The following is a 12,506-nucleotide window of genomic DNA, read 5'->3' on the forward strand; positions in this document are numbered from 1 at the left end:
AACTGCAGAACAATCCCACGCAAATAAGATATAACCTTTGTAAAGTTTTAGAGCATTTCTGACTGATGATTCTTAATCTTAAGTTAGGGTGGTTTAGAAGATATCTTCAATTTTCTATAGAGAACTTTCCATTTTATGCAGCAAAAATTTCCACAGTTTGTCATCAGTTCTATCTAAAATTTCCATCGTCTGGTCACATATCCAACCTGATGCTTCCATTATTTGTCATGTATACCCTCTAATAATGTCATCTCTCCTAAAGGATGCTTCAATTAATTGTTATTAGTCCATTTTGAAGCTTTTTTATATCTGTCCACTCTGATGCGTCTAAATTAATGTTTGTAATATGCCCTCGTTGATGCTTCCGTCGCTTGAGGTCTGCCCATTCAGATGCTTCCGTCTGTCCTCTTTGATAAGCCTCATCACACAACCATCTTTTCTATCCGTTGCATCGATATATTTTGTCGTTTGTCCACTATAACGCTTACATCGTTTTTGTGTATATTGTCTTATATGCTTTCGTTGTTTGTCAATTAGTCTATTTGATGTATCTATTTTTTTATATGGAAAGCTTTCATCTTGTCATCCATTTTATCTGATGCATCCATCATTTGTCATTTATCAAATGCAGGTTTTATTTGTTTCTTTTGCTTCTTTTGAGAACCCACAGAAGGATACGTTTTGGCTAAAGAGGATATCATATTAAAAAACAAACTTATTTATCTAACTGATGAATCAATTCTTTGTTATCGGTTCCCTCTGATACTTCTATTATTTGCCATGCGTCATCTCTTGATGTTTCTATTGGTGTTTTTTTTTTTGGTGTGTGTAATTTATAGTTAATTAGTAATCAACCTCTTTGGGTAGTCTGATGTTCTTGTAAAATACAATATTTCCACAATAAAATCAAGAATCTTATCTCAAATTTATTTAAAAAACCTACTCCAAATAATTTTTTCGAAGGCAAAAAAAAAACACGAAAATATAACACGTCTGTTTTCGGAAAAAAAAGATTTATGTATTAATATGTCGTGCTATGTTTTAATTTCAATATTTCTACATACATTTAACCACAATATCCAGTTAGTCAAATTAATATGCTATTAAACCAGATTGTAAACCATGTCGACTCTAAATAAAGATTTTTTTTATTGTTTATTTATTTTTCATTGACAAAACATACAAAATGGAAGACTGTAAATGCTTATTAATTTGTGTCTTAAAAAAACATTATTGTTGTTCTTCTCAGAAGTTACAATATTTTTGTCCTGAATGCATACTTGTAGTCTTGATCAAGAGACTAGGAGTATTCTATGGTGATCCTTTTTTTTTGCAGTAACATTCCTACTTCCTAATCACATAGACTGGGTCACCAACTTTAATTTCACCTTCTATGTCAATAGCTGCATTCACGCCAAAACACGGAACAATATCTTCCGTTACGCACCTGTAACTGGAAGAAAAATTACCATTATTTTTCAATTCCAAAACTTATCTACAGGACATAAACTCACCATATAAGCTAGGGTTTAAATTTCGTACGCCAGACGCGCGTTTCGTCTACAAAAGACCCATCAGTGACGCTGAAATCAAAAAAGTTGAAAAGGCCAAATAAAGTACGAAGTTGAAGAGCAGTGAGAAACCCAAATCCGAAAGGTTTTGCCAAACATTCAACCACAATGAATCGATGCGATCCACTAAAGAGAACAGAATTAAAATGACAAAATGTATCAAATGACTGCAGTAAACTTTAGATAGTCTTGACACATTTCGAAACAAGAGGCTCCTAAGAGCCCAAATCGCCCACAAGGCAAAAATTTAGAATTTAGTGAAACATCGTTTTGACGGATTATTACTGCCATAAAGGGTCAGCCAATGGGTTCTGTTATATTGGCAACCCTATAGATCACGTTTGCTGTTAAGAGTTTCTACTTATCTAGTATACTTTTTGAGATACTAGGCAAAAACTCATAAATTTGTCAAAAATCGTCATTTACAGGCGTCAATTAACTCATCCCACGGTTTCGGTTAAATATGCGCTTTTAGACGTTTCTACCTACCTAATAAAGATCTGAGTTAATAGGCGAATGGCAATGGGCCAGGTGAGCTAAAAAGCACATGCTTAGAATATTATAATAATTTGTACAGCTGAGAATTTATAGATACATCGGCATTGTCATATTTTCGTGATATGTCCTTGCCTATAAAAAGTCTAATAATATTGCAACATCTATCAATATCGAGATCTATTATCATAGCCGGTCATGAGTGATATCACATTTAAATACAACTGGACATAAAAGGATTAAATATTAAACGCTAATTCAGACCGTTATACATTCCAGTTTACTTACGACTTTAAAGTCTCTAGGGGTTGTCTTTTAACGTCTTTTTCTCCCGTTGCAGGGTCAACTGTTGTTAAGTTACATCTAAAATGATATATATTACATCTTGATTTGATGTTCTGAAACTACTACGTGTAACATTGAGACGTTGGTATTATTTATCTCTGCTACGATAGGTCGAAAAAGACAACTAGATAGGAGCTCAAATTGTATCTGTAACTACTCAATGTACTATCATTATATGGCAAACTCCAGCTTAATGTGTGGAAAATCAATCGCTAACGGTGGAGTATGCAGTCATTTTTATGCAAAGTCCAGCCTTCTTTTCTGGAAACAAAATCACAGGTTGTTTGTGTGTGTACCTACTTATTGTGCAATACACTGAAACCACTGATACTTACAGGGACATCCATTATGCTCTATGTATAGTTATTATAAACATTTTGGTTGATCAACAGCGAAATTAATCACTAACTGTATAGTAGACCCTCTGAATATGTTTCAGGTGAAGACTTACCGAATTGACCATATTCTTTCAAAGCTTACTTTCTAATAATATGACAGACACAAAGTGACGAGAAACCCTACACGACCCTTTGTGGGTTATTAATATTATGAAATGAATCATAATACCTACCTACCACATAAATCCAACAACCTCATGTACACTGAACTGCCTATTTTCATTTCTGCCCAGTTGTCCTGTAACAAACTAGAGGCTTTAAAGAGCCTGTGTCGCTCACCTACCTAGGTCTATGTACAACTTCAACATTGTAGACTACATTTTATTTATTTATTTTTTGCCCAAAACACAAAAGAGGGCTAAAAATGTTCATATAAGGGCAATCACTCCTATCTACTAACTTTTTCGGCAGAATTTGACATGATTGTAGATCTTGTCTTGCTGATAATTTTTGTAATTCGAAGTTTTTAACTTTCTTTATAGTTTTCAAGATAATAGACAACAATGCAAGAAATTAGTAAAAAACGTCCTAATAGAGCAAAAACTTCAATAACCAGTCCACTGAAGAATTCAGCTATTAGACTTTACTTGTAGATGTTGTCTTGCTGATCACGTATGCTGTTTAAAGTTTCTATCTATCTATTAAAATTTTAGGCAAAATGCCAAAAAATGATAAAAATTGTCATTAAAGGGCAATAACTCTAATAAGTAGTCGATTGATGATTTCCTATACTAATATAATGACTTATTTGAAAATCTTATCTTGCTGATCATGAAGCGTCTATATATCTAGAAGTTTTTAAAATTTTAGGCTAGGCAAACACTCAAAAAATGGTAAAAGTTGTTATTAAAGGGCAATACCTCTAATAAGGAGTCGATTAACGATTTCCGATATATTGATTTATTTGAAGATCTTGTTTTGCTAACGGTGGAGTATGCAGTTATTTATTTATGTATTTCTGTGTCCTGAATGTTCTTGCATTTATTTGTATTGTATTCTTGTCACGTAATGTTGTCATTTTAGCGGTATTTTTAACATTGCCATATAGGCGGGAGGTTTGGCTAGCTATTATACCATGTTCAACCCACCATTTTTTCTTAAAATGTCCTGTACCAAGTCAGGAATATGGCAGTTGATATCATATAGTTCGTTTCTATGTATGTTGGCGTTTGTTTTTGTAGCAGTTCAGTGTTTCTGTTGTTCCGTTTTGTTTCCTCTTATAGTTGATGTGTTTCCCTCAGGTTTGGTTTGTGACCCAGATTTGTTTCAGTTAAATTGATTTATGACTATTGAACAGCGGTATACTACTATTGCATTTATTTGCTGATCAGTCTAGCTGTTTAAAGTTTCTCTCTACCTATTATAGTTTTCAAGATAATAGGCAAAATGGGGAAAAGTAGTTAAATTCGTCATTTTAGGGCAATAACTTCGATAAGAAATTGTTTGACAGTTTTGACGTAAATAGACAATAGGTAGAGCTCAACATTCTGAACATTTTTACCCCAGTCAGATTTTCTCTTTTTATAGCGGTTTTCAATAATAGACAAAACTTACATTTTACCCCTAGCTATCTTGGTTGACAGGCGGTGTCATCGGACACATTTTTTAAACTAGATACCCCAATGATGATTGTGACCAAGTCTGGTTATTTGGCTCAGTAGTTTCAGAGGAAATGATCTTTGTAAAAGTTAACGGACGGCAGACAACGGACAACGATGACGACAGACGACGGACGTTAAGTGATGGGTAAAGCTCACATGGCCCTTCTGGTCAGGTGAGCTAAAAAGAATTCCATACATAAGTTTAACTCAAAGAATAAAAATCACACGCAGGACTTAAATAAATCTAAAATTTGTACAATTATTACAGCCAAATATTTTCGTTCTTTCCTCTTCATTTTGTTTTTGTTTCAAACATTTACAAAAAATTGCCTTCATTAAGGCAACTTAAAGTTGGTACACATTTTTTTCTCGATCTCACTATCATTGAAGTTCATTTCCATTGCTTTGATCTGAAGCCTTATTAATAAGTTTTGTATTGGCACTCATACCACATCTTCTTATATCTATTTACCAATTACAAACCTGCAACCTTGTGATAACTGTACTTCACTTCTTTCTGAGATCAACAAGCAATACAAAAATTACAACAATAGCTTTCCACATCCACTGAAATTTATCTAGGTCTACCAAAAGAATAATACTATATTATACTTTCGCTTGTAGTTAATTTATTTTTAACTTATTTACCTCGTCGTATGGACCACAACCGTCGATAGTAATATTTGGTCTAAATCTTGTCATTGTAACTTTCTTCTCTAGTCTTGTATTGAGATCATCTAAAGATGCTTGTGATAATATCATATAAGCACCAAAGTCTGCAAAGGCACTCTGAAAATTATATACATAAACTGTTTTCAATTAAAATAAGATATGCATTTGTCATTGTCTAAGTGAGCAGAAATACGCATATGCATTCCGTACGTTGATTTACTTGTAAAATGTTTTATATCTTTACTGTCTATATCCAGTCTAAGGCTTTAGTCTTTTACTATACCAATTGCTCAAAAAGTTTTATACCCAATTGCAGTATGTATTCACCTCTACAAACTGATCAGCTGGTAAAACAGTTTAGCAAATTGCTTCAGTAAAAGGTTGTTAGTGTGAAGTGAGTGCAGTGAAATAAAAATAATGCTTACCATCAAAGGCCAGTTAATTAATATAAAAATAAGAAGATGTGGTATGATTGCCAATGAGACAACTCTCCACAAGAGACAAAATTACACAGAAACTAACAACTATAGGTCACCGTACGGCCTTCAACAATGAGTAAAACGCATACCGCGTAGTCAGCTATAAAGGGCCACGAAATGACAATGAAAAACAATTTAAACGAGAAAAACAATTATGATGTACAGCAACAAACGTCAACCACTGAATTACAGGCTCCGGACCGGGACAGGCACATACAGAATGTGGCGGGGTTAAACTAGTTTGAAGGCGCGCCAACCCTCCCCTAACATGGGACAGTGGTGTAACAGTGCAACATGAGAACAAACTATAAAAATTAGTTGAAAAGGGCTTAACTCATCAGATCGATACAAAGCAGACTCTCTTTATAATATATATAAGTGATCGCTGTGGATACTAAACTTGGAATTGATAGTAAATAGCAAATACAAGTTATATTTAGTATATTTATGTGTTCATATAATACAGAAAACCCCAAAATAATTGAAATTAACGGAAAACAAAAAAATAATGAATTTTGGAAAAAAAAGGGGGAGGCTTAACAAAAATTGTCCAGTCCCCAAGTAACTATGATTGTGTTAGAAAAACATGTCCAAATTAAAATTACATTATAGCATCCTGTTCAAAAACAAAGCAATAAATTATTGACCAACCAAACATTGTTTAGAACTAATTATGTATAAAATGTCATTAGGATAGAAGTTTTCATATCCAAGTCCGATCTTTTTAAAAAAGTTCCTTATGTTAAAGTAGTTGATTATTTTATTGCAATTTCACTGCACTCACTTCACACTAACAACCTGCATCTAAAGCAATTTGCTGAACTGTTTAACCAGCTGATCAGTTTGTAGAGGTATACACATAATGCAATTGGGTAAAACTTTTTAAGCAGTTGGTATAGTAATAGGCCAAAGCCTTCTGGACAAGCAGTGTAATAAAACCTCAACCAAATGAGAAAAAGTCGGGTGTTAATCAATAATGTGATGTGGTCTCAAAAATAAGAAGACCAAAGAAGCCAGATCATTTAATTTCACATTCATACTTTCCATTAACAATCCAAACTTTTCTGATTGGGTTCCATTAATGTATCCTCCAGAACTAGAAATTAAAGAAACAACAAACACGACTTCCTCCGCCTCATTTTTAGACGTATACCTCGAATTTGACATAAGTGGTCATCTCAGTACAATAATCTATGACAAACGAGACGATTTTAATTTTGAAATTATAAATTTCCCTCACCGTACCAACTTCACCTGCATATGGGATATACTTTTCCAACTCATTCTGTATTCAAGAGCTTGCAGCTGCTACTCAGACTTTAAAAACGTCACCAGTGTCTGAGCAGAAAGTTGATGAACCAGAGTTATGTCAAAGAACGTCTCGTCCTTTTTCTAAAAAAGTTCATCGGAAGATACCAAGACCTTGTTGATAAATATTTCGTATCAACTTCACAAATACTACATGATGGTCTTGAAGTATATATTCTAGGTACTGACGTTGTTTATCATCTTAATTACATGCTTTAGTATTCTTTTTATTTGTCTTTGTATATTTTTTACCTTTACTGTTTGGTCCATTTTTGGTATATACTTTTGGCGTGGCTAGGTATTTATGCATCCCGCCATTGTGTCATTGTGCTATGGTCATTTTTTGTATCCTTATCTTTCATTTTAGCTTATGTACTTTGTCTATAGAGTGTCTATGTGCCATTTTGCTTTTCTTTGTTGAAATAGTTATTTGTTTTATAGTGATTAAGATTATAACACAATGTGGACTAGCTGCTGCATCCCAATTTTTTACATTTTTGCCTATTATGTCTGTTTGTTTAGCTCACACATTGTTGTCAATATAATTGAAATCCATATGACTGTCATACACGTGAGAGGTTTAACTAGCTATAAAACCAGGTTTAATCCACCATTTTCTATATAAGGAAATGTCTGTACCAAGTCAGGAATATTACAGTTGTATTCTATTCCTTTGATGTGTTTGAGCTTTTGATTTTGTCATTTGATAAGGGACTTTCCGTTTTGAATTTTCCTTGGAGTTTGGTATTTTTTATTATTTTACTTTATACTGTACAGTATTCTTGGTGATTCCTGTCATCCATTTTTTATGTATAACCTTATTATTTCATTCTAAAGTACATTAATGAGTACCAGAGACATATTATACAATATTTTATGTCTCTGTGAGTATACGCATGTTACACATATATGCTATAAAAGAGATATATATACCAGATCTCCTTCAACAGCGGGATTGCCGAACTCTTTCACTACTAAAGAGCTATCTCTTTTTTCCATGGATGGTGTAGAAACAACTATCGAAGGTCCGTCATAACCAAGGTATTTAGCTATCCAACTATCCGCATCCTCTCCACAATATAACCCAGTTATATATTCGTCCCAAATTCTAAAACGTATTTGAACTTGAAATGTATGACATACTCGATATTCAACGAATTGCTAGTCAATAATTGCAGTCATGACAACAAAAATAAACTGCTTCGCCGAGCGCAGCTGGATCAACCGCAGAGGTCCAACCCTGAACAGTTGGGGCAAAAATGGACACAATATTCAAGCTTGATACAGGTCTGAATTTGGATTGTTTGACACATTATAGGTTTCTGACACAGAATAAATGTAGTCAAAGAACTTGAAATTGGTTATACAATTTGAATTTATATTCAATTGAAGATTTCTTGCTGTTGTGCAATACACTGTGCTGTTGCGCAATACTTAGTAAATCTATTTTCATACTATATACAAAGAATTAGCAAAATAAATTGTGACCCCAATTTTTCTTTGGAAAATTGACAATTTCTTAAACTTTGAGGGAAAAAAATTGACACCCCCTAAAAACAATTTTTTTTACTGCCCCCCCCCCCCCCCCCCCCCCCCCCCCCTCGTCCTGCTTTTCCAAAAAAAAAATATGGATATTTGAAGAAATTTTCATTTTAATTTCTTAAATCTTGAGAAAAAAAAAATTGCCCCCCCCCCCCCCCCAAAAAAAAAATAAAAAATAATAACTGAAGAGACATCCATACACTTAAACACAAGTTATTGTCTGAAAACTAGAATTCACTAATTCCTGAACGGTTTGGGCAATTACCCCCAAAATGAATCCCAACCTTCTACTTGTGGTATTGAACCTTGTGATATACCGGTAATTTCAGAGCAATCAAAATACTTATACATGCACAAGTTATTGTCCTGAAACTAGAAAAATGCTTGTTTTGGTTCCCTTTTTGACCCCTAATTCCTAAACGGTTGGGACCATCACCCCCAAAAACAATCCCAACCTTCCTGTTGTGGTATTGAACCTTTTGGTTAAATTTAATAGAGATCCATACACTTAAACTAAAGTTATTGTCCTGAAATCAAATGTCGTCGGATGCCGACGACGACGTGATAGCAATATACGACCCCAAAATTGTTTTGCGGTCGTATAAAAAAAAACTAAGGAAGGTATTACTTTTAATGGTTTACACAGGGGACATTGCTTTTATATGTCCCGACTCGTCAAATAAAAACCCTTCATCGCGATTTTTATAAACAGGAGCCTGGTCTTTTTTTGTCATTTAAATTAAAAAATTGTTGTAAACAAACCTGCATTTTATCAACTTTGTACTTTTGTCGATGGGTGGACATTTTGGCAAGACTAAAGTTCGCATCCCTGGTGCATCGAGAAGCAGATTGTTACCATCTGATGATGGTTTGATCAAAACTAATTTTGGTTCCTGTCGGGCAGACAAAAAAGCTCTATCCCGTCGTATTACCATCCAGTGTCTGAAAAGAAATACATACTATTCTTTTTCAATGTTTTCTCCGTCTTGTTTTCTATATTTTGGCATCACCTTGATTGCGAAGCAAACAGTTTTTTTTGGCATCTCTAAATGTATTAAAATTCTGCACGAGCTGTTTAAAGTTTCTTATTTTTTACGCAATTTTCAGTTGCTTCAAACAAGGATTTGCATAGTCTTACTGTACAAATCCTTGCTTTAAACTATGAATTAGTGAACTGATGTTCATCACAATATAATACCTGACGCAATCTATTTTCGTACGCTTCGACCGATAAAAATACCGTTTTTGTCCTAAAAGAATCGAAGAATTTAGTAAAGTTTTAAGTAATTTGTGGTGACGAATCCCTGACTTAATAATTTACCAGTAATACATAGATTACGTTCATTGAAACCCAAAACGTCACAACAGACACGGGTGGTATAGATAGGCAGGTGGTATTTAATCAAAGATACGAAACTGTTTTTATTTAATATATATATACATGTCTCATGTGCAATCAACCAATTTCTTGCTTTCGTTTAATATATTTCTCATCATGACTCATGTGCGATCAACCAAATTTCTCGATTCCGTTTAATATATGTCTCAAGTGCGATCAACCCCTTTCGCGGATAATAATAGTTTACAGTATTCAAAGATAAATATAATAAACAAAGAATTTGGAATGATATGGCCACAGTATGAATTTTTTGCGCAGACAAGATAAGGCAAGATGAACGTACAAACCGCCGAACCATTATTTTTGGCAAGCCTGTGCTTCGCTGGTAGGCAATGAAAGCTACAATCCTCTACGTTATTTGCCATAAAATAGGGAGATCGTATGGAAAATGAGACCCGATACGTAGCAAATATTCCCCCAAGAACTCTTTGGTTTACATTTGAAGCTTATTAAAATTCAAAGAGAACACCTGAGCTCCGAACTGGGACCAATTCAGGAACCGGTCTCTGTGGTACATTCAAAGAAGACCCAAGCTAAACTCTGTGGGAACACAGAAGAGAACCCCAAATATAAGCTAGCGTACAATGTGGGTGCATGTTCCATTTTCATCTTGCCATATCCCGCTGGCTATACTGTAACGACTTATTTATTTTGAATTTACAACAAATTTAGCTAACTATGCTGGCAGCCTTTGCATTTGGTTTACAACGCATGAATGACGTCACGAAACACTTACCTGTCTGTAATGTTGTTGTAACGTAATCCAGTGACTGTACATTTAGCGGTGTCCAGGTGTATTGGACCACCAGATTTAACAGGAAACTGGTTTATTGATTTAATTGTCCCAATTTTTTCAAACCTTTGAAGTTTTTTACGTCTGCAATAAACTAAGAATGCAATTTTTGCCGAGGCAATCGATACAACGGCAACGAATACGGTGCCATCTGACATGATGTATGAATCATTTGCATCAAATATTTTATGGTCTGCTAAAATCAAAATAAAAACTAACACATGTTATGATGATGCAGGCCACAGATGTTTATGTTTCAAAATCAATCATATCAAAAGATCAAAAAGAAGTGCATACACTACAATTATAAGTACCAATTGTGAATTTAAATATACAATACTTTCATTACAATCTGAACCAATGAGCATATTATGTAATAAGTGAAAAGACAAATGTCATCAATTATTAAAATTGAAATTTTTGAAAAGTCAATCAATTTAGAGTTATCTCCCCTTGACTATAAATTTGTTAATAATAGTGTAACATCTCAACTTTTGGGAGCAGATACCGCCTCTTTTCGTCACCTTCAAACAATGAAAGAAACTCTTTTCAAGGTGGAAGTAGGGGAAGGAGGAGGGGATTAAAATATTTTATGAAATTGAGTGTCACCAAATTTCTGTACGTGTTCTTCCTTCGGCAGCTATTTGAAAAAGAGGCTGCATATTAAAACATGTGCTTGAAGTAGCGCCCCCATATCAATTACAAAATTCCTAAGAGTTTCAAGTCAGATAAGCACCTATGTACTGTACAAAACTATTTTCTACATATTTCTAATATTTCTAACATTTACAAAACATGATATCAAAAGACTTAATACAATTAAAAGTTACAATCTTTCATTGTACCATAAAGTCACTTATGCTGCACATAAGTGTATTTAAAGACCGAAAAGAACACTATATAAATATCACGTTCGACCTTTGTAAAGCGAAAAGTAAGCCACCATATCTAATAGTTTAACGTTATTATCTAATTACATAATTGACCTAATTTCACATCTGTCCGCTTATACATTAGGTTCACGGTGTCTGGTTTATTTTAAGGATTTAATCTAAATCATGCATGTATTCATCACGGCCGAACTTATTATGCAGTTCGTTAATCTTGTAATAAAATTGATTTAGATTGGTATAGATGACAGACATAATCTACTACATTAGTAAAACGTTGAAGTTTTCGATATTTTTGCATTAATGTTAATAAATGTTCTGTTCATTTATATAATGTAAAGTTGATCTGTATTAATTGGCATTCTATTTACACCGTATATTTTGAATTATTGTTCAATTTATATAGCAGAATAAGAAGATTATATATGATGCATACGAACAGTAGTATGCTTTAAAAATTGATAGTTCTTCAAAAAGAAAATAACATTCTATAGTCTTATTTTGAAAAAAAATATATGAGTGAAATGAGAATTTTAAGTTTCTATGGAAGTTTTTTTGCTTGCTTTTGCTTTAAACATAACTGTTGGGTTTATATTCAGAATATATTTTGGACGTGTTTATACCAAAGGAAATTCCAAAAAATTACAACCATTGTTTATATTGTAGTAAAGCTAATATTACAAATGAACTGCTTGAGTGTATACTGTGAATCAGGCCATCAGTTGTTTTCTCTTTTGAATTGTTTTGAATTTGAATTTGTCATACCGGAATTTTTTATAGCTTACTAACGGTATGCAAGTTTTTGCTCATTGCTGAAGGCTGTACAGTGCTCTTTATACGTTTACATCCTCGTCCTTTGGTCTCATGTAGATGGTTGTCTCATTGGCAATCATACTATATCTTTTTAGTTTGCTTGTTCGTTTGGTGAACCATGAATTCTTTTTAAGCTGTTGCAAATATAGAATCAAAATGGTCAGAGAAAATTTTCAGTTCTTTGTTACCCAAACATTATT

General features: G+C 33.6%; 1 protein-coding gene across 5 annotated transcripts; it reads right to left on the reverse strand.

The window, feature by feature from the left end:
• Positions 1 to 913: 913 nt before the first annotated feature.
• Positions 914 to 11,483, reverse strand: LOC127732701 (mitochondrial amidoxime-reducing component 1-like). Of its 5 annotated transcripts, none has more exons than XM_052241879.1 (8): positions 11,213 to 11,483; positions 10,547 to 10,687; positions 9,174 to 9,353; positions 7,803 to 7,977; positions 5,059 to 5,199; positions 2,983 to 3,047; positions 2,355 to 2,429; positions 914 to 1,453 (listed from the first exon to the last, which is right to left on the reverse strand). In XM_052241879.1, the coding sequence occupies exons 3-8, from the start codon at positions 9,344 to 9,346 to the stop codon at positions 1,345 to 1,347; spliced, it is 738 nt and encodes a 245-aa protein (XP_052097839.1). In that variant the 5' UTR covers positions 9,347 to 9,353; positions 10,547 to 10,687; positions 11,213 to 11,483; the 3' UTR covers positions 914 to 1,344. The 5 variants fall into 5 exon arrangements, with proteins under 5 accessions (XP_052097839.1, XP_052097838.1, XP_052097837.1 ...); XM_052241878.1 differs by having other exon boundaries at positions 10,547 to 10,796; XM_052241877.1 differs by having other exon boundaries at positions 10,547 to 10,799.
• Positions 11,484 to 12,506: the final 1,023 nt, after the last annotated feature.

This window comes from Mytilus californianus, unplaced genomic scaffold (genome assembly GCF_021869535.1).
Source record: "Mytilus californianus isolate M0D057914Y unplaced genomic scaffold, xbMytCali1.0.p SCAF_26, whole genome shotgun sequence".
Classification (NCBI taxonomy): Eukaryota; Metazoa; Mollusca; class Bivalvia; order Mytilida; family Mytilidae; genus Mytilus; species Mytilus californianus.